At 47.5% G+C, this 19,325-nt stretch overlaps 1 protein-coding gene across 1 annotated transcript in view; it reads left to right on the top strand.

The window, feature by feature from the left end:
• Nucleotides 1-17,688, top strand: part of PPP2R2D (protein phosphatase 2, regulatory subunit B, delta) — a gene marked incomplete at its 5' end in the record, with an annotated part of 18,569 nt that extends 881 nt beyond the window's left edge. The window contains 8 exons of the mRNA XM_010024639.1: nt 4,780-4,879; nt 8,160-8,325; nt 9,514-9,626; nt 13,051-13,228; nt 14,045-14,209; nt 15,617-15,786; nt 15,874-15,965; nt 17,262-17,688. Of these exons, the coding sequence (XP_010022941.1) occupies nt 4,780-4,879; nt 8,160-8,325; nt 9,514-9,626; nt 13,051-13,228; nt 14,045-14,209; nt 15,617-15,786; nt 15,874-15,965; nt 17,262-17,541 (1,264 nt within the window). The remainder of the gene's footprint in view (nt 1-4,779; nt 4,880-8,159; nt 8,326-9,513; nt 9,627-13,050; nt 13,229-14,044; nt 14,210-15,616; nt 15,787-15,873; nt 15,966-17,261) is intronic.
• Nucleotides 17,689-19,325: the final 1,637 nt, after the last annotated feature.

The raw sequence follows: 19,325 nt of genomic DNA, 5'->3' as shown, positions 1-19,325 counted from the left end.
AGGAGCCTTCTCTTCTCCAGCTGCCCCAGCCCAGCTCTCTCAGCCTGGCTCCAGAGCAGAGCTGCTCCAGCCCTCGCAGCAGCTCCGGGGCCTCCTCTGGCCTCGCTCCAGCAGCTCCACGTCCCTCTTGTGCTGTTCCCCAGAGCTGGATCAGGGCTGCAGGGGGGGTCTCCCCAGAGCACAGCAGAGGGGCAGGATCCCCCTCCCTGACCTGCTGCTCAAGCTGTGGGGGTGCAGCTCAGCACACGGGGAGGGGGTGGTTCTGGGCTCAAGCACACACTGAAGCTCGGTCATAATATTAGGCAAGTAAGTTTGACCTGAGCACATGTTGTATGTTGGTTTCCTGTTGAAGAAAGTTGTCTTAATGTTTCAGGTAGACCACTTTAATCTCAAGATTTTGTACAAGCCATGGACCAAGAATTTGTCTTCACCCTGTATTCCACAACATGTTATTACCTAAAAATGTTGTTCTTGGCCAGTAGTATTTACTAATAAGTGTTCTATTGAATTCCAGTTCTGTCTGACAACATTAGAACCAGGGTGTTAGCCACCTGAAAGTAAATTGCCCTGTTTTACTGTCACCACCCCTGGAGGTATCTAAAAGCTGTGTAGATGTGGCACTTAGGGATGTGGGTTGGTGGTGCAGTTGGAAGTGCTGGGTTAACAGCTGGACTTGATCTTAAAGGTCTTTTCTGACCTAGATGATTCTGTGATTCTGTTAATAATATGTTAATATATAATATATAGATTTACTCTGTATAATATAAGCAACTCTGGAGACTAAGACAATGTGTTGTGTGTGACGAATACAACATTAGTGGACTTCTAGAAGCTTCTGTCCTTCTCATAATCATTAGACTCCTCATAATGAGGAAGCCCAGATGTACAAGTGAGTAGTTATGCTTTAAAAGACAAAGCTCCAGGTGATCTTCAGGCTTCGTAAAAGTGGTCATGTGCTGTCATCTGGGGTTTGTGTGGAGAAGAGACTGCCCTGCAGCCATCACCCAGGGAATTTGAATCTGGACTCTTTACCATGGTATCAGGTTTTTGATTCCTGTTTCCCTGCCATGTGCACACCATGGGTTACTGGACCTGCATGGGCAGGAGGAGGAGCATGAATACAAGTAGAAAAACGTTTAGCATATCTATTCTTTTGTAAAGGGAACCAGGAAGTACAGCAGAGGAGGAGGAGACCTTAAGGGCAGTCAGGAGTGGTTCATAAATGCCTTATTTCACAGCTGAAGTTCACCCATACCTTTTGCATCTAGCATCTTTTTCCTGACTTAGATGAATAACAAAGTTAGGGCAGTCTGGTCAGAAAAGCACAGGGGTACAGGGTTGTGGGCATCAAGGGGAAAGCATTCTCAGTACCAGGGAAAGGTGGCAAGTGGAATACTAAAGAAGAGAGAGGAAATCCTTTAAAGGACTGAGCCAGCACAGGCTGCAGGAGAAGGCAAATTGCTGGGTGTAGCTGGGTGGTAGTTTACCATATGAAGCTGCAGGAGTGTGCAGCTTCTGAGTGAGTGATAAGCAGTTTGGGTAAGCAGTGAGTGCTGTGGAGTTGTGGGGTGGGAATGCAAACCACAACACTGAGTGCTGGGGCTACACAAGTTCGTACAAGTCTTTGCAGCCATGTGTTACTGTGTGTGCAGTGAAAGCTGCTGCTGGTTGTCTCTGCAGTGCCAGCAGGTTGTGGTACCTGTTGAGAGAGTTGCCATCCATGCTGTCACTACTGTGCACTTGTGGAGTATTTTAACATCTGGGGGAAAAGCTTAAAACTGACAAAATCACCTGAAGTAAAGAAAAGGCACAGGAAGGTGTGAGGGCTGCAAGTGGAAGGAAAGATATTTACCCATCATGTTAAGACTTTTATTAACTCCTAATAAAGTATAGTGAAAAGTGTGACAAGGAGCTACTTAGAAGCCAACCTAACAGAATCACATGAATTCATTAAATATACTTGCAGTAGCAGAAAGCTTGTTGGAATTACTGTTCTGCAGAGGGGAAAAATACTGAGGCAATGGATTTGCACCCAGAATGCTGGGACTGTGTCATGAATATTAGAAATAGCCTCCACAGTTTCTTACTGCTTGTAAGAAAGGGCACAGAAAGCTTTGGCAAGTGTGAAGGTAATGTTCAGTTACTACTTTCTTTTCTTGCTGCTGCTTTGCCCTTTCTTTGTACTAACATCAAACTATGCACATATTAAACTCTGTGAGGATGGGGGTTTTAATATATCATTCAAAGAACACTTCCAGCATCAAATTATGATCTGGTTCCATTGAAAAGGAAATGGAAATTGAACTCCATGAGGGACTGAACTAGTTGTCCTTTGGGAGAGGCACACTCCTGTTGCTGGGTTGGCTGGACAAGCGCTTGGTTTGGGGTGATCGCTGGGGAGGGCAGGGGGCAGCGTTGGGGGTGGTTTGACATGTTCTGTTGCTGCTCTCTTGCCCCGGTGCAGCAGCCCGAGTGCTCCCTGTGCTGAGGTGCCAGTGCCTTTGCCCCAGGCAGCCTCCAGCGCAGCAGGGCTGGCAGCCCGGCCACAGTGGGGCTCCTGCACTCACCTTGTCCTGCCCTGCAGTGCCTGCGCTGCCTGTGGCCGGCTCCTGTTCTTGCTGCTGTTGTGCTGGACCAGCAGCTCAGTGCCCTGCTCGTGCCCTTGGTTGACCTTAGTTTGAATTATTGAGCAGATCTAGCTCAAGAAGCAGGGTTATTTTGGACTCTGTTAAAATCTGCCGGGTACTTAAAGGTAATTCTTTGGCCTGAAGCACAAGAGGGACATGGAGCTGCTGGAGCAAGGCCAGAGGAGACCACGGAGCTGCTGCGAGGGCTGGAGCAGCTCTGCTCTGGAGCCAGGCTGAGAGAGCTGGGCTGGGGCAGCTGGAGAAGAGAAGGCTCCTGAAGGGGACACCTTAGAGCAGCTCCAGTGCCTAAAGGGGCTCCAGGAAACCTGGAGAGAGGCTTTGGACAAGGGCCTGTAGGGACAGGACAAGGGGAATGGCTTGAACCTGCCAGAGGGGAGACTGAGATGAGCTCTGAGGCAGAAGCTCTTCCCTGTGAGGGTGCTGAGGCGCTGGCACAGGGTGCCCGGAGAAGCTGTGGCTGCCCCATCCCTGGCAGTGTTCAAGGGCAGGTTGGACACAGGGGCTTGGAGCAACCTGCTCTAGCGGAAGGTGTCCCTGCCCGTGGCAGGGGTTGGAGCTGAAGGAGCTTTTAGGTCCTTCCAAACAAAACCAATCTGGGATTCTATGATCCCAACTTCTGGTTTCCAGGCTGATTTAGGATCACAGAGTTGCCACTTTAGCCTCTTCTGCACTCTCAGCTTCCTTCCCACCAGTGGCAGGAGGCTATACAATGTCTCCCACAGCTTTTTCCAGCTGTGGAATAAAACCCTCTGTAGAATAACAGTGTGTCAGAGGGAAAGGTGTGTCACCTTTGATCTTGATGACAGGCACAAAAATGTTCATTCTAAGTTCAGTTTCCACTGGCAGTCTCCCTTACAGTTCTTGCCAGCTGCCTGGCTCCGGTCCAGAGCCAGCCATCTACTCAAATCATAAGCCTCCTCAGGGAGTTTCACAGTCCCTTGTTCCTTTGCTGGATCTCCAGGACACATCATGGGAAAAGCTGCTGTGTGTTAAAATATTTTTCAAGGGGAGGGATGGGAACAGGTTTCTGATGTGTTCTGTCAGTGCGTGTGCTGGATGTGAAGCACTTTGTTGTCCATTAGGATTTTGGAAAATGGAATTCAAATCCCCTGGAAGTTGGATCTACCCCTTTTAGGTGGTGTTCCCCAGCAGTGACTGTTTGACTTCCCTGTTCATCAGTTGTCTGAGGAGTGGAGCCCTTCTGTGGCCAGAAGCACCAGCCCACATGTGTGTCAGGGATGACTGTTCCCTCACCATCTGATGCTGAGTGCCCTGTTGGGTTTGTTACCATATGCCTGAAGCCTGTGACAGACATTTACAGGCTCTTATCTCTCTGCCCCTTGGTTAGAGATTGCTTAAGGACAATTATTTCTTTACTTCCACCTCCACAGATTTACTGTGGTGAGCAGTGGTGAACCAACACTGGTGCTTTCCAGGGTTCAGTCCCAAGGGCACCTGAGTCAGTTAGACCTGGAGGTGCTGCTCTCTTTCCTTCTCCCTCCCATGCCTGCAGCTGCAGCCAGCATTGCTCTTGTTTGTGGTGGATGTGCTGGTGCTTCTGCAGACTTGGTTCAGGAAGCTCAGCTGGAAGCATTTCCTTTCTTTCCTTCCTTCCTTCCTCCACCTCTTTGGCAGACGGGGGTGTCCACACCAGGTTCCTGAGATAATAACTACGTGAGTACTTAGCATGGGGAAAGGCAGATGTGCCTCAGTCTCAGTGGGAGCAGTGCGTGTGCAGTGCTGCTCCAGAGCAATACCACTGCCGCAGCTGAACTGCTTCCAACAGGATCTGTACTTGGGAAGTCTGTGCAGGCCTACCTCCATTACGTGCTTCAGTATTTACTGCCAACAGGTAGAATACAGAGTCTGGGTTCCCAAAACAACATGCCTTCTCTTCTACGATTACAGGCCCTCAAAAGCTTAAACTGAGAAATGAGGAAGTGTTTTAGATTATAAACATAAATCTGAAAGTGGTGTTAGGCTTTGAAACATGGCTTAATGTCTGGATATGATGATGTAAATGAAGGAGTTGTGTTGCTGCATTAATACAAATAGTAATTTTGTGTTCAAGTCTTGAAACATCTTGCTTTGCTTCCCACATTACAGTGCTGTTTGTTTCTGTTCTGTTTACAGCTGATATTATTTCAACAGTTGAATTTAATTACTCTGGTGATCTGCTTGCAACAGGAGACAAAGGTGGCAGAGTGGTTATATTTCAAAGGGAACAAGAGGTCAGTGACTTGAAATACAAAAGTGCTGTTACTCCACTGTTCTTGTGTTGCACTGTCTCACTTCATCTATTCATACTGTGAAGTATCAGTGGTTGATGGCTTTCTCAGAAAACCCCAAATTAGCCGAACTTCTAAATACCTGCCCAGTGCTGAATTTGGGAGGTTGGTTATGGTGGTGGTTAAACCACCCTCCACCAAAAACAATCCTCAAAATATGAGGGAGTTCTTTATATCCGTACCTGCTGTGCTCTGTATCGTGTTGCAGAATTGCCTCTGGGCTTTCCTCTGAACTTTATGCTTGATCAGGCTGATCTAAGCCAGGCTGAGAGAGCTGGGCTGGGGCAGCTGGAGAAGAGAAGGCTCCTGAAGGGGACACCTTAGAGCAGCTCCAGGGCCTAAAGGGGCTCCAGGAAACCTGGAGAGGGGCTTTGGACAAGGGATGTAGGGACAGGACAAGGGGAATGGCTTTAACCTGCCAGAGGGGAAATTTGAAATGAGCTCTGAGGCAGCAGCTCTTCCCTGTGAGGGTGCTGAGGTGCTGGCACAGGGTGCCCAGAGAAGCTGTGGCTGCCCCATCCCTGGCAGTGTTCAAGGCCAGGTTGGACACAGGGGCTTGGAGCAACCTGCTCTAGTGGAAGGTGTCCCTGCCCGGGGCAGGGGTTGGAGCTGGAGCAGCTTTAAGATCTCTTCCAACCCAAACTATTCTATTCTATAAAATTATAACACCTTTGAAGATAACATAAGAAAAGCTCATAAATAAGCATGCAAGTTAAGCTGCAAGGACAACAGGGTGAGATGGCTCAAAAACTGAAGAATTAATCTGATATATTCCAGGATCTTGTGAATCAAAACCAGTGGGAACAGTTCTCCAGAAACACTCAAGCATTTTCAGTTCAGAGAGGGGAAGCCTCATCCTTCTGCAGTGGCACAGCTCTGGGCTGGCTCCTCACACTGCTGTTCACTTGTGTGATAAGACCATGGCCTTTGCTGCCTGTTCCTCCCTGCAGAGCCTTATCTGAGCTTTTGAGCTTTTTCTATCCAGAGAAATAATGTGTATTGGAAAAGTGCACTAAATGCTGCAAAATATTTGTCATGCTTTGTCATGTCTGGGAGAAATGTGGAATTGTGTTCCTTAAACAGTTAATATTCCCACATGGGAATTCTCACTTCTGCCCCCTCCACCAAAGAACTTGTTTATCTTTTCCTTTGAAGAGCTGATGAGAATTTGAGCCTTTGGTTTGTTTTGAGCTGCTTCTGGGTCAGAAATACCAAAACTGATCATGGAATTTTAATTCAGCTCGTTTGTGATGAATTATACTGATGTGTAGATGCTCCCATTTTTTTCCAGCAGAATCCCACTTCTTTTAGTGGTGTGTCTCAGATGATGCTCAGTGAGTGAACAAACAGCTTCTAGTACATTGCATTTGATCTCACCGTGATACTATTTGTAAGACCTTCTACCAAAGGTGGCACTGTTTTCCTGTGAGGGTCTGAGAGGCAGTGACATGAACAAGCTGCTGCGATAATGCACTGCTGCACTTAGCCAGCTCATAGCTCATGGGTCACTTAGTCTGCTCTAGACTTAGCCAAGGCTCAGAGCAAGGGCAGGGGTGTCCACCTGCTCAGGATTCCTGACTGTCTGGTGCTTGTTGGGAGTGGAGCTGTTACTGGTTGGCTTTCAGCTGTTGTGTAAGTCAAACCCCCAACAGTCATGCTGTCAAGTGTTCTCAGGAGCACATGCAGACTATAGGGGAGAGTTGGGCATAAGGGTCGTTTCTCTTGGCATGTGTAAAACTACAGAAGTCGTGGAGTGGAGGAATAGGTCTAAAGTGAGTAAATAAAACCTTACAACCTATACTTCTAAACAGTGTGGATTTAACTAGGCTAACTAGGTTACCACAACTTAGGGCAGTTACAAAGTTCCCCATGCACTATGATTTGAGAAGGTGGGCTGAACTGTTGTACATCATGCCCTGAACTCACAGATGTCATTTCAGTTCCAAGCAGCTGATTCCAGCCAGATGTGTGAGTAAAGAGTGAGGCCATTGCCTAGAGTCACAGTGTGCCCAAAGCTCGGGTGGTTGTAAGTGATGCAGAGAGTGATACTGAGCAGGGTTAGCTGGGAGCATCCTGTCCAGCGTTTGGAAGAGTGACAAGTAAGGAATAATAACATGAAGTCCCAGCATTAACTAGAAGTCTGTACTTGTGAGACAGTGCAGGAAAACCCCTCACTGAAGTAACCTTACCCAAGTCACTGTGTCAGGCAGGGTCAGAGCACAGGCTGCCTTTGCAGCCACATGCTGGCCTCCTGCTCTCTAGGGCTGTGAGTCCCACCGTGTTTTCTACCACCAGTCAGGGTGCAGGGTGTGCTTCCCACTGTCTACCATTAACCCAGTTGAAAGCCTAATAACTGACTGTCCCAACTCTGATACTGCAAATCTGTGGATGCTTGTGACTTTGATCTCTGTTCCTTGCCACCAAATGAGGATCATACAAAGTGGTCTTCTAGTTCTGTGAGAGGAAAAGTTGTCCATGTGTTTGTAATCATCTTTGGGACACCATGATGAGCACTGTAGAATGGCTTAGATGAAAATGTACGAATTCCAGCCTTCATGTTTTTGACAAACAAAAAAAGGTTTTGTTAAAGCTCAATTATAACCCTTGATACCCCTTCTGGACACAGCATGTTCTAAAAGGAGTAGGACAGGAGGTAGATGTAGTGCTCTCATTGATCTTGCTGTGCCTTCAGCACAATGACTTTTATAAAAACCACACTCAATTACTCCATGTCTTGTGTCCTTTTACATTGATTTCCTGTTCTGGAAACCTGCTTTATATCCATATTGTGGTGATTACAGGAATGAGTAAAGAGAAAAGGATGGGAATAGACATTAAGTGAGGAGCAGAAACTAATGACATGGAATTGGTGGTGTGAGACTTGGGACATTACTTCTCTGCTCCAGCTCTGCTGAAACTGCTTGGGAGAGGTGGAATAGCCTCAAACCCTTCCAGGCAGGCACAGGGACTCCTTTGTGGCCAGCATGCCTTGGAAGTGCTCTGATGGGCTGTGTTGGATGACTACACGTGTATTAATACATAAAGAGACACTTTTAAGTCTGTGTACACCTATATTGATGCTAAACTGGGTACAATATCACAGAGCAAAAATGTGAATTGTTCAAGATCTGTTGTAAAAGTTTCTGCTTGACAATTTGCAGTCATTAGTTTGCATTGTACAATTCCTAACACCAGCTTCATGCAGTGTCACGTTTCCTTGCAGAATAAAAGCCGTCCTCATTCCAGGGGGGAATACAATGTTTACAGCACCTTCCAGAGTCACGAACCTGAGTTTGACTACTTGAAAAGTCTAGAAATTGAGGAAAAAATCAATAAAATTCGGTGGTTACCACAACAGAATGCTGCTCACTTCCTGCTGTCTACAAACGGTAAGAACACCTCATGTCTGCAGAGAGGACTTTGTCATGTGCATGTTCTCTCACATGTGGCCCACTGGGGGGGTTCTGCAGGGTTTGGGGCTGCTTTAATGTCTTCTCTGTATGCAAAGTATGTTTGTTTGTAATAGTCTAAGTACTGAGGTATGAATGTAGAAATGGGGAAGCAGCAACAGGCGCAGTTCCAGAGCTGTGTTCTGGGGACAGACCAGACCCTGCTGTCACTTTACATACCCTGTTACCCTGCCTTATAGTTCTTACATAAATGGGTTCCCGGGCTGCTGAGCTGTGACACAAGTCTGGATTTCACTTATCATCCTAATTTTGAAATGTGATTTTTTTTTTTTTTGTGATCCCTGAGGAATTTGTAGCAGTTACATTTGAAATGGAAGCACCGTGGTTACAATCTTTTTGCTTTCCCAATACCAAAACACCACAGGTGCTTTGGAGAGCAGCTGTTTGAAATGGTCACTCAGGGAGGTTTATACCATGTTCACTGTGTACTTGTAATTTTCTCAAAGCTTCTATGTATTCTAAGTTGGAAATGACAAGATTTTATGCACTTATGGGCTGTTTCTGTTCTTTTTTCCCCCCAGTATTTTAGCAGTGGTTATTAGGTATTGGGTTGGTTTCATTTTGATGCACCATGGAGCAAGCTGTAAATGTAAATGGAGAATTAGGGACATGGTTTAGTGGTGGCCTTGGCAATACCACGTTAATGGTTGGACTTCTGATGATCTTAAAGGATCTCTTCCAATGTAAATGATTCTGTGGAAAAAGTTGCTGTTACTGCCAGAGACATGTGCTTGTTCCCAAGTTTGGATCACTTTTTGCCTTGTACTTAAATGACTGTGTAAGTGCTGATATCCTCCTACCTGCTATATGAAACTATAGGAATGGCTGCTGTCTACTGCACGTTAAAATTAAAATAGCCTTAACTTTGATATTGGTTTCCATGTATCAGTTTTGCTGAACAATACAGCTGAAGGCACAGTCCCAAGTGTGCCTGGGGAGGGCTCTACTCTGTGTTACCTTGTTGGTTAAGGGACCCCATCAGGCTCCTTTGTGTTGCAAGCGGGGGACACCGAGACAGACAGCTGACAGCCACTCTGCTGCCTCTGTTGTTCAGTGATTTTATTTTGCCTTGAATTCATTCTCAAGCACGTGAATTTCTGGTTTTAGATAAAACTATTAAATTATGGAAAATAAGTGAAAGGGATAAAAGAGCCGAAGGTTATAATTTAAAAGATGAAGATGGAAGGCTGCGGGACCCCTTCAGAATCACAGCGCTGCGGGTACGTGTCTGCTCACTGCCTTGGCCTATCTGTCTGCATGTACTTCTCTGCTTTGTGCTACCAAAGGGCTCAGCTGGAATGTGTATGTTAAAGGTGATGGTTTGGTTGGGGTCATTGAAAAGACATTAAAAATGAAGATACTTCATTATATACATATGTAATGATTAAATAAGGTTCCTCTGGCAAACTTGAGGCAAACTTTCATGATTATAATACTGTAGTATTGGCTTCCCAGTAGTTTGTTGGGGTTTGTTTGTTTCTGTTTTTGTTTTTTCTTGGAACATTTTAGCCTTATTGAAAATGGATTTGAAATTTAATTTATTTTTTAAAATGAAAATATTTTGTTAGAGAAGCCTTTGTCCACCTCACTATATTAGAACTGTAGAAGAAGACATGCTGATTTATTGACGACATGTTGTTATTTAAGCCTGAGAACACAGCATTTTGGGGTATCTCTGGCTGGGGCTGCAGTACTCTGTGCTCAGAACATGGGCTCATCCTGCTGTGCTCTTAAAATAGTCTGATGTCTTAGTGCAGCATGAAGGGAAGTGCAGAAGCACACTGATCTCAGGCTCTGACTTCTCCTCCTGGCCATGACTAGGCAGCAGAGGATAGTGCTGTAGCGCCTGTGCTGGTCACTGATGAGGAGGAGCCAGTGCACAGGTTCATCTGTACATCTTCCCCAAGGGCTGCTCTGAAGTTGGCACGTAGGGCCCTTCTGTTGGGTTAAAGCATGTGCCCCTGTGAACTGGGGAAGAATTTGGCTCTGGTTGTATTGATCTTTTTCTTCCCCCTCAGTATTGCTGAGATTTCACTCGTTTGGTCTTTTTTTTGCTCTTTAGAACAAGACTCAGAAATGTAAGCGGGGTGCTGGGTTTTCTGTGGTGAGGTAGAAGGTGGTTGTGTTAGGGGCAAGTTCTGGGCATTAGGAAAACCTAATGTATTTGAACACTCCTGACGTTTTCCACTTGCACAGTGACATAGAGGTAGGGTTAGTGCTCCAAACTTGGGATCATTCAGAGCAGGACTTCAGGAAATGAAGTCATGTGGGGATGGGGGTGGTTGTTGCCATAAACAGGAATTGAACTGAGGCTCTCGCTACTTTCCAAGACAATGCCATTGCTGATGCTTGTAGGGACAGTGCAGTTGTAGGGGTTTGGGGGTTCTATTTTGGCCTTGCTTTTGCTTCAATTGGATATTGAACTGAAGCTTTAGGTAGACATGAGCCTAAAGCATGCATAGTTGTGTTGGGGAAAGATACCAGCTTCCTCTGGGAAGTCTTCCTGCTCTGTGTGTGGGAGTCAAGATCTGATTGAGTATTCAAAGGTGAGTCCTCTAAATTGCTGCATTTCAGGGAAGGGAAGGTTGGGCTGGGCTGCAGAGCTCTCCAGGCACTGCATCCCGCAAGAAGAGGTGACGGAGCGAACCAAGTCTGAGCAACAGTTGGCAGAAGGGAAAAATACCCTTGCCTGGAGTCCCCTCATGTGTTAAAATGATCAGGGTTTAGAGATAGAGACTGTATGGGCTTCTATGGGCTGCTTTGGCATATTTTGTTCCAGAAATAGATCCCCATTTGTTTTTATAAAGAAGAGCAGACATGGAGGAGAAGCAGCACCTCCATGGTGCATCCTTTGCATAGAGACTGTGGCATTTCTAAGCACCATTCCTGGTAATTCACAGGGAGGCATTTTCAGTTTCATAACCAGGCCAGGAACACTCTTGTGATGAGACAGGAAAAGTGCCTACTAAAAGTAATGGATTAATTTTAACCGTTCCAGTTTGATGTAAACAGACTGAGATACAAACATGGTGAAGACGACTGGAGAGCTCTTGGGTTCATTTGTTTCTTGGTCTGGGAATACAGATAGGCTTGGACACTGTCAGAGCTGGCTTTTCTTGGTTGAGGGTGTAATTTGGTGTCCTGTGGAATTGCATGTACTGGAACAGCTTAGGATGTCCTTGGGCAACCTTCAGCTCTTCACATGCTGGTCGGTGAGAAGGAGCTAGAGGGAAGCTTAGTCCACTTGACCCTGACAGCTCAGCTGTGCCTGGAGCTCTTCAGTGAGCACAGGGGGCTTTTGTTTGCAAACTGTTCTCCCCAGTTGCACACCCCTCTAAGATGTGGGGGGCGTTTTAAGTGCTCGTTTCAAATGAACATGATCTCAAATGTCATAATAAACATCCACCACTGCCCTGTGGGACGAGGTACGAAGCTGCTGTATTTGACAGATAACTCCTACTGCAGTCACTGTCTGAGGTGGTGTGTTGGCAGCAGCAAAGCCATCATTCATGGGCTGGTTCATTGCTTTCTTGCTTAGTGGGTTTCAGAAGTGTTTATAGTCACTAAGAACAGAAATCAGTGGTGTGCAATTAATTAATCGCCATCAGTATTTAATTAATCAACACCCCTGTGGTGTTCCCAGGGCTCAGTCTCAAGCCTGGCTCTGTTAGTACCTTTATCAGCCATCTGGATTGGGGTTTGAGTGCACCCTCAGTCAGCTTGCAGATGACAACCAGCTTGGGCGGGAGTGTTGATCTGCTTGTGGGTATCAAGGCTCCACAGAGGGATGGGGACAGGCTGGATCAGTGGGACAAAGCCAGTTGTATGAAGCTGAGCAGGGCTCAGTGCTGGGTTCTCTACCCAGGCCACAACAACCATACAGGCTTGGGGCAGAGCAGCTGGAAAATGCTCATGGGAAAGGACTGGGAGGTGCTGATTGATGGAGCTGAACATGAGCAGCTTGTGCCCAGGCAGCCAAGAGGCCACCAGCATCCTGGCCTGGCTCAGCACCATTGTGGCAGCAGGGCCAGGGCAGTGACTGTCCCCCGTACTGGGCACTGGTGAGGCTGCACCTCAAATCCTGTGTCAGCTCTGGGCCCCTCACTGCAAGAGAGACATTGAGGTGCTGGAGTGGGGCCAGAGAAGGGCACCGGAGCTGGCGCAGGGCCTGGAGCACAAGTGTGATGGGGAAGGGCTGAGGGACCTGGGGGGTTTAGTCTGGAGAAGAGAAGGCTCAGGGGGGACCTGATCGCTCTCTGCAACTGCCTGACAGGAGGATGGAGCCAGGAGGGGGCTGGTCTCTGCTCCCAAGGAACAAGGGGTGGGACAAGAGGAAAGGGCCTCAAGCTGCCCCAGGGCAGGTTGAGCTGGAGCTGAGGAACAATTCCGTGCCCAGAGGGTGCTCAGGCATTGGAACAGGCTGCCCAGGGCAGGGCTGGAGTCACTGTCCCTGCAAGTGTTCACAGCCCGTGGAGCCGAGGCCTCAGTGCCAGGGGTTAGTGGTGGCCTTGGCAGGGCTGGGGATGGTTGGACTGGATGAGCTTAAAGGTCTTTTCAAACCCAAACAATTCTATGATTGTAATTAAGATCTTCTGAATCAGAAATCAGGTTTATGCCAAAACTGACTGTTCTTTTTTGTTTCAGGTGCCAGTCTTGAAACCCATGGACCTAATGGTAGAAGCAAGTCCCAGAAGGATATTTGCAAATGCACATACTTATCACATAAACTCTATTTCAGTAAATAGTGATCATGAAACGTACCTTTCTGCAGATGACCTAAGAATTAACCTATGGCATTTAGAAATCACAGATAGAAGTTTTAGTATCCTTTTTTTGTACTCTGTGATCACTGGGGCAGTTCTAAATTGTGTATGTTTAAGAGAATCGCTTTTATTTTACTCATTAGAGTAGGAGTTTGAATCTAGGGATTAAAATAGAGGATGTAGAAGTCTGGGGGTTAATACAGTAAACGCAGGCCTTGGGATGATCTCAGTCATTCTGAGTGCAAGCATCCCCACAGTGGAAAACTGCCAGTACAGCTATTGATAGCTTGATTTCTAAAAAGAAGTAGAGGAATTTGGGGAGCATCCTTCATCTGTGGAGTTCAGCTGGCTTAAGAGAGGGAAGATTTGAAAAGCAGCTCCTTTGTTACTTTGGATACTCCTTTTCAAAGTTTGTCTCTTTAACTGACACTTCTCTTAAAACAGACTTGTGGGGGGTTCCATGCAGGGGGTACCATTAACTACAGAAGCAACTTTCAAACCTCTTTGCCAGGCTGTGTATGCACAGCTCTGGATGTTCTGCTCTGACAAGTCTGCAGTGAGGCAGAAGCTGCAGAAATCCTGAGCGTTCAGTGGGTCCATGCAAGTTTTCCAAAGCTTCAGGTGAAGAGATGGAGTGTGCTCAGGAGGAAGCATTAAGAAGGAGGCTTGGGAGGAGTCTGGAATTATCTGCAGCATCTATTGAAGTCGATCTGTAAAATTTAGACTTTATGTAGCCAAGTCACTGTGTGTAGATTGCACGGGGGGGAACTGGCGTGTGGGATTGCCTTGGTTTTCTACGTGGCGCTTGAACATTTTTCAGTAGTCACCTGCCAGAAGCTGTTTGCATTGAACTTGCCTTTACAGCCCCCCTGCAGATATTGTAGATATTAAGCCTGCTAACATGGAGGAGCTGACAGAGGTGATCACTGCTGCAGAGTTCCACCCTCACCACTGTAACGTGTTCGTGTACAGCAGCAGCAAGGGGACCATCCGCCTCTGTGACATGCGCTCCTCGGCGCTCTGCGACAGGCACTCCAAGTGTAAGTTGGGATGAGTCGCAGCTCCCGGGCCTCTGGCTTTGGTTTCATGTAAGATAGAGCATGTAGGTGTTCTGCTTGTAAATGACCATGCCAAGTTCTGCTGCTTGGGAAAGAGGGTACGAGGTAAGGGGTGGTAGTTTTGTAGAATGGAACATTTTAATTGTCTTGTTCTAGGCCATCACCAAGCAGAAGTGTAGCATGAGACAATTGACCATCTGCCTCTGCTCCTGTTTACCCATTTATGCATCATAAAGTGATGGGAACAAGTGCTTTTGGCACCAGTGAGACCTGTCTTCTGTCCAGACTCAGTCTTGGTGCTTCTCAAAGGTATCTGCTTATCAAATGCCAGTTCAGGGCAGTTTATTCACCTTTGTGCATTAGAAACTGAGCTGATGCTGCCAGAATCCATTTCCTTTGTGACATTTGCAGCTCCTAGCATAGAATTTAATTTTTAGAATCACATGCTGCGCTTGAAGCAAGTTTCCAGGGGTGAAAGGCAAATGCTCTTTAGCCTGCTGAGCCACTCAAACTCCCATAGGGAAGGAAAGCTTTTGTATTGAAGCATAAGGATGACTGCCTGTGCCTTGCACACAGCTTCTTGTTCACAAGTGTAGTAGCTGTGGTTTAGCAGTATTGCTAGTCCTGTGGGGTGACCTACCAACTGACACTTGCAGGTAAGCTCTCCACAGTGCAGATGAGGTTTTCCTGCTGGTGGAAGGACATACCTGTGCATTGGAAATGTAGACTCCATCTGTTTGAGTTAGTGTTACCTTAAATTACTTAGAAGCAGTTTGTTGTTTAACTGCCTGTGACTGAACAACATCCTGCTAAAAGGGATCCATTAAAAAATTGACTAGTTCCTGTGTCCTGAAACAGTGACCTCAGGGACTGACTCCCTGGTTTAAAGGATGCATTTCTTTATCTGCTTTTAAAAGCATACAAACTGCATTTCAGGTGTAGGTACCAGTACTTGAGTAGGTTGTGTTGTGCAGCTGTCGTTCAGATCTGAAGTAGGTTGTGCAGGAGTCTCGGTGCATGGGTCATGCATTAAGATGCTGTGTTTGGGGTGCTGAGGCTTTGAGCAGCTTGTGTTCAGTGTGATGTGTAGCTCAGCTGTAATGCTCATTGCACCCACGTGTGGGTGCTTGACTCCCTCCTCTGATGGATCCCATGAGTTGTAGTTTGCCAATGCCGTGCTCCAGCTGGGAATGTTGGAGATGGGCACCTAGCATGTGATGGCCAAAAGCGTAACATTACTCAAGAAAAGATGACTCCTAAGCAGTGCTGAAGAGCAGCTTGCTTTAAGAGGCAGCCAGAATGCTGGCTCACGGTCTGGCGAGCAGCGCAAGCGCTGGAAGCGGTGCCGGGCGGTGCTGGCTTCACTGTCACTGTGTCTTCTGTCTGCAGTTTTTGAAGAGCCCGAGGATCCTAGCAGCAGATCATTTTTTTCAGAAATAATTTCCTCGATATCTGATGTAAAATTCAGTCACAGCGGCCGATACATGATGACAAGAGACTACCTGTCAGTCAAAGTGTGGGACCTCAACATGGAGAACAGGCCTGTAGAGACATACCAAGTATGGTGGTCACCTTTTCTTCACTACCCCTCTTTCCCCTTTCCTTCTCCTTCTCTATATCTAACACCAATTTCAATGTTCCCAAAGGTCCATGAGTACCTTCGGAGCAAGCTGTGTTCCCTCTATGAGAATGACTGCATCTTTGACAAGTTTGAGTGCTGCTGGAACGGTTCCGATAGGTCAGTTCAGGGCTTTGGGTTGGGGGTTCTGTTTTCCCTTAGCATTAGAGATTTGGTTTCCGTTCTGGAAAGCCCAAGCAGAACTTTCAGTTTGTAATGAGTTACGTTCCTATCAGCTGGGGTTTGTGGTTGAGTTTTGTATAGTCAAGAGTGTCCATTTCAAGCCATGAAAGTGTGACTTGGTTTCATTCCTAAAGTGTGTACAAGAACATGCATTCAGTGTCCTTCACATTGAACCTTCTTGCCATGTTTTCTGTAGGCTAAAGAAGATAAAACTACTTAGCTAGTTACTCACATCTGTTGCAAACAGTGCAAGTGTTTGTCTTGCCTGCAAGCTGTGGAAGCGCTATGATCAGATAGTAAAGCCACTACATTGGCACCAGTGGTGTACACCTCCTGTCACCAGCTATGGCAATATGAGCTGCCTGTTAAAATGCTTTCAGAAGACATAGATGAGACCATGGCAGGTCTGGATCTTGTATCTGGATGCTTTGTGTTGGCTTCCCTTGGGCGTTCTTACTTTGTTGTTGAATCTGAAACACCTAAAGCAGGGACCTGTCTGCAGCCAAAGCTTGCAGGCTCTTCAGTGAAATGTTAACAGGTTTGATCTGGTGGTAACAGGATCAGGCTGTGAAACAAGCTTTGTCCTAAATCTGTCCACTATTGGAGAGCAGAAGATCCACCACATAGGTTAGGAGGGGACAAGGATTGGGGAAATCAAATCTCAAAGCTGTGCACAGGGGTCAGCAAAGAAGGTGACGCCTTCCTCCTACATTGCTACTGCAGAGGTAGCTGGGATTGCATGTGCTCCTGCATGTGGCTTAGGTGCTGATTCCCTAAGTGAGGAGCATTAAAGAGAAACCTGGAAACCTGGAGAGGGGCTTTGGACAAGGGATGGAGGGACAGGCCAAGGGGAATGGCTTGAACCTGCCAGAGGGGAGACTGAGATGAGCTCTTGGGCAGAAGCTCTTCCCTGTGAGGGTGCTGAGGCGCTGGCACAGGGTGCCCAGAGAAGCTGTGGCTGCCCCATCCCTGGCAGTGTTCAAGGCCCGGTTGGACACGGGGGGGGGGGGGTTGGGATGACCAGTGGAACACCCAGAAGAGAAAGCAGTGGAGTGGAAGCAGTGCTGAAATCCGGGTGGCACAGAGCAGCAGTGTACATCAGGAAGGGGAGGATGCAGTGCCCCAGCCTGGTCCTGAAGCGGGGCTGGGAGACACCTTGTGTGTGAGGGAGAAGGCGGGGGTTGATGCTGTGTCTGGAAACCGCTGAGCTGTGCTTCCCCCGCCTCTGAACAGCGCCATCATGACCGGGTCCTACAACAACTTCTTCCGGATGTTCGACCGCAACACGCGCCGGGACGTCACGCTGGAGGCCTCCCGCGAGAGCAGCAAGCCCCGCGCCCTGCTGAAGCCACGCAAGGTCTGCACGGGGGGCAAGAGGAAGAAGGATGAGATAAGTGTTGACAGTCTGGACTTCAACAAGAAGATCCTTCACACAGCCTGGCATCCCATGGAGAACATCATTGCTGTAGCTGCCACCAATAACTTGTATATATTCCAGGACAAAATTAACTAGAGATGACTTCCCCGAGGACGGAGCCGTCGTCTCGCATAGTTACGCTCGGTTGTTTATCTGTAAAAGAGAAGGCCTTGTTGTCCTACCAGTGAAGAACATTGATGCACTTACTTCCCTTTAGCTCCAGGAGAGGATCTGGCCGGGTTTGGAGTCGTGGATGTTCTGCTGTCGGGGTAGGCAGCGTCAGCCGCAGCTTTCCAGGAGGAACCCTCAGAGGCAGAATGGATGGACAGTGCTCGTGAAGGCCAGCGCTCAAACCCAGTGTATTTATTAAGTCTGAGCCTTCCTTTCCAGTTGATAGACCAAAAATCTAACACCCAAGAAGACAACTTGTCATGACAATGTAATTTCTCTCGCGCGCGCTCTCTCTGCTGTAATATTTGGGCCTTTCAGAACATATATTGTGCTTAACGCCTGTGAACATTCCTCCTCTGGCCTTGTCAAGGCTTAGGTGGTTTTACCTTGGAGCACTTAGGTAGGTCTTGAGTTGGGTTCGTAGACAGGTTTCCATGACTATTTACTCAGCACCTGTATCTCTAACCACACCTTCTGGTGTCAACCACTTAATAAAATAACAAGCTATAAAAAGTGTTTTTAAATCTGAAGGTATGTATCCAGTCCTCTTACTTTTATTTTTTTTTTATTGCATGTCCTGAGATTGTGCAGAATAACTGAGGGGCAGATTTGACAGGGTTTGCCCCCAAACCAGTGATCGTTGGCAGACTAATACAGACTTTCTTGTGTAGTATCTCAGATTGCAAGGTCAGAGTTCCCAGGAAGCTGTTGTTGAGTTCAAGCTGCACTGGTTTCCTTGTCAAGTGCTCTCTCTACCAAGTGGGAGACTCAGAGGTCAGTATAAAGACGTCCACAGCCTTAACAGAAAGTGACCAGGAGGGAAAACCAAACGTGGAACACTATTTCTTCTTTGAAGATAACAAATTGAGTCCATTGGATGCATCTCAACGTTAGCTAGAGCCAAACCTCATGTGCATTACGGTTTTTAACCTTTTTAGTCTTTGTCAGGAAAATAAGAGTTTATTTTAAATATTTGGCATAATATATTGTATTCCTGTTGCAGTTCCAGGCCCAGCCCCTGACCCCTCTCGTGGCTGTGCCCAGCGCTGGGGCACGCCAGGGCTCTGACACCCCGAAGGCAGGAGGCACCGAGGCCACGGGCGGGTGTTGCTGTGGCTGCCGAGGTCCTGCTCTCCCCTCCTGTTTTTAAGCCTTAGGTACTTTTGTTTTCTCCAAAGAGGCCTAAAATGCATCAACCTTCTCCTCGCCCTCGGGCAGGCCGGGCGAGGGCTCCTGCCACCGTTGCAGCATGTGGTAGTAGCATCGAGTAGGTAGAGATTACACTGGGAATGTGCCTGCACATTGGAAACGGAGGTGGGACCCCAGCTCCCCGCAGGCAACAGCTCCAGCGTGGTTTGTGCTCCGCTTCCTTAAAACCAGGGCTGCTGTGGTGCTGGTGGGATCTGCACACACCAGCGTGTCTCTGTCCTCCCGCTACCACCGAGGGTCTCAGACAGTCTGTATCAAACACACCTTACTCTGTACATTGGTTGTGACACTACTGGGGACCGCCGCGCTCGAGCTGCCCCTGTTCCTGCCGTGCTGCCGGGGCCGCGCTGGGGCTCTTCAAACTGTTCATTCTTTTGACCAAAAAGTTGAATAAATTTTAAATGTTTACCTGGACTCGCTCTGTGTGTTCAGCCTGAGCTGGGAAGTGAAGCTCTTCCCTGTGCGGGTGCTGAGGTGCTGGCACAGGGTGCCCAGACACG

This window comes from Nestor notabilis, unplaced genomic scaffold (genome assembly GCF_000696875.1).
Source record: "Nestor notabilis isolate BGI_N333 unplaced genomic scaffold, ASM69687v1 scaffold29211, whole genome shotgun sequence".
NCBI lineage: Eukaryota > Metazoa > Chordata > Aves > Psittaciformes > Psittacidae > Nestor > Nestor notabilis.
The sequence above is the reverse complement of the archived record's forward strand: the minus strand, read 5'-3'. Positions and strand labels throughout refer to the sequence as shown.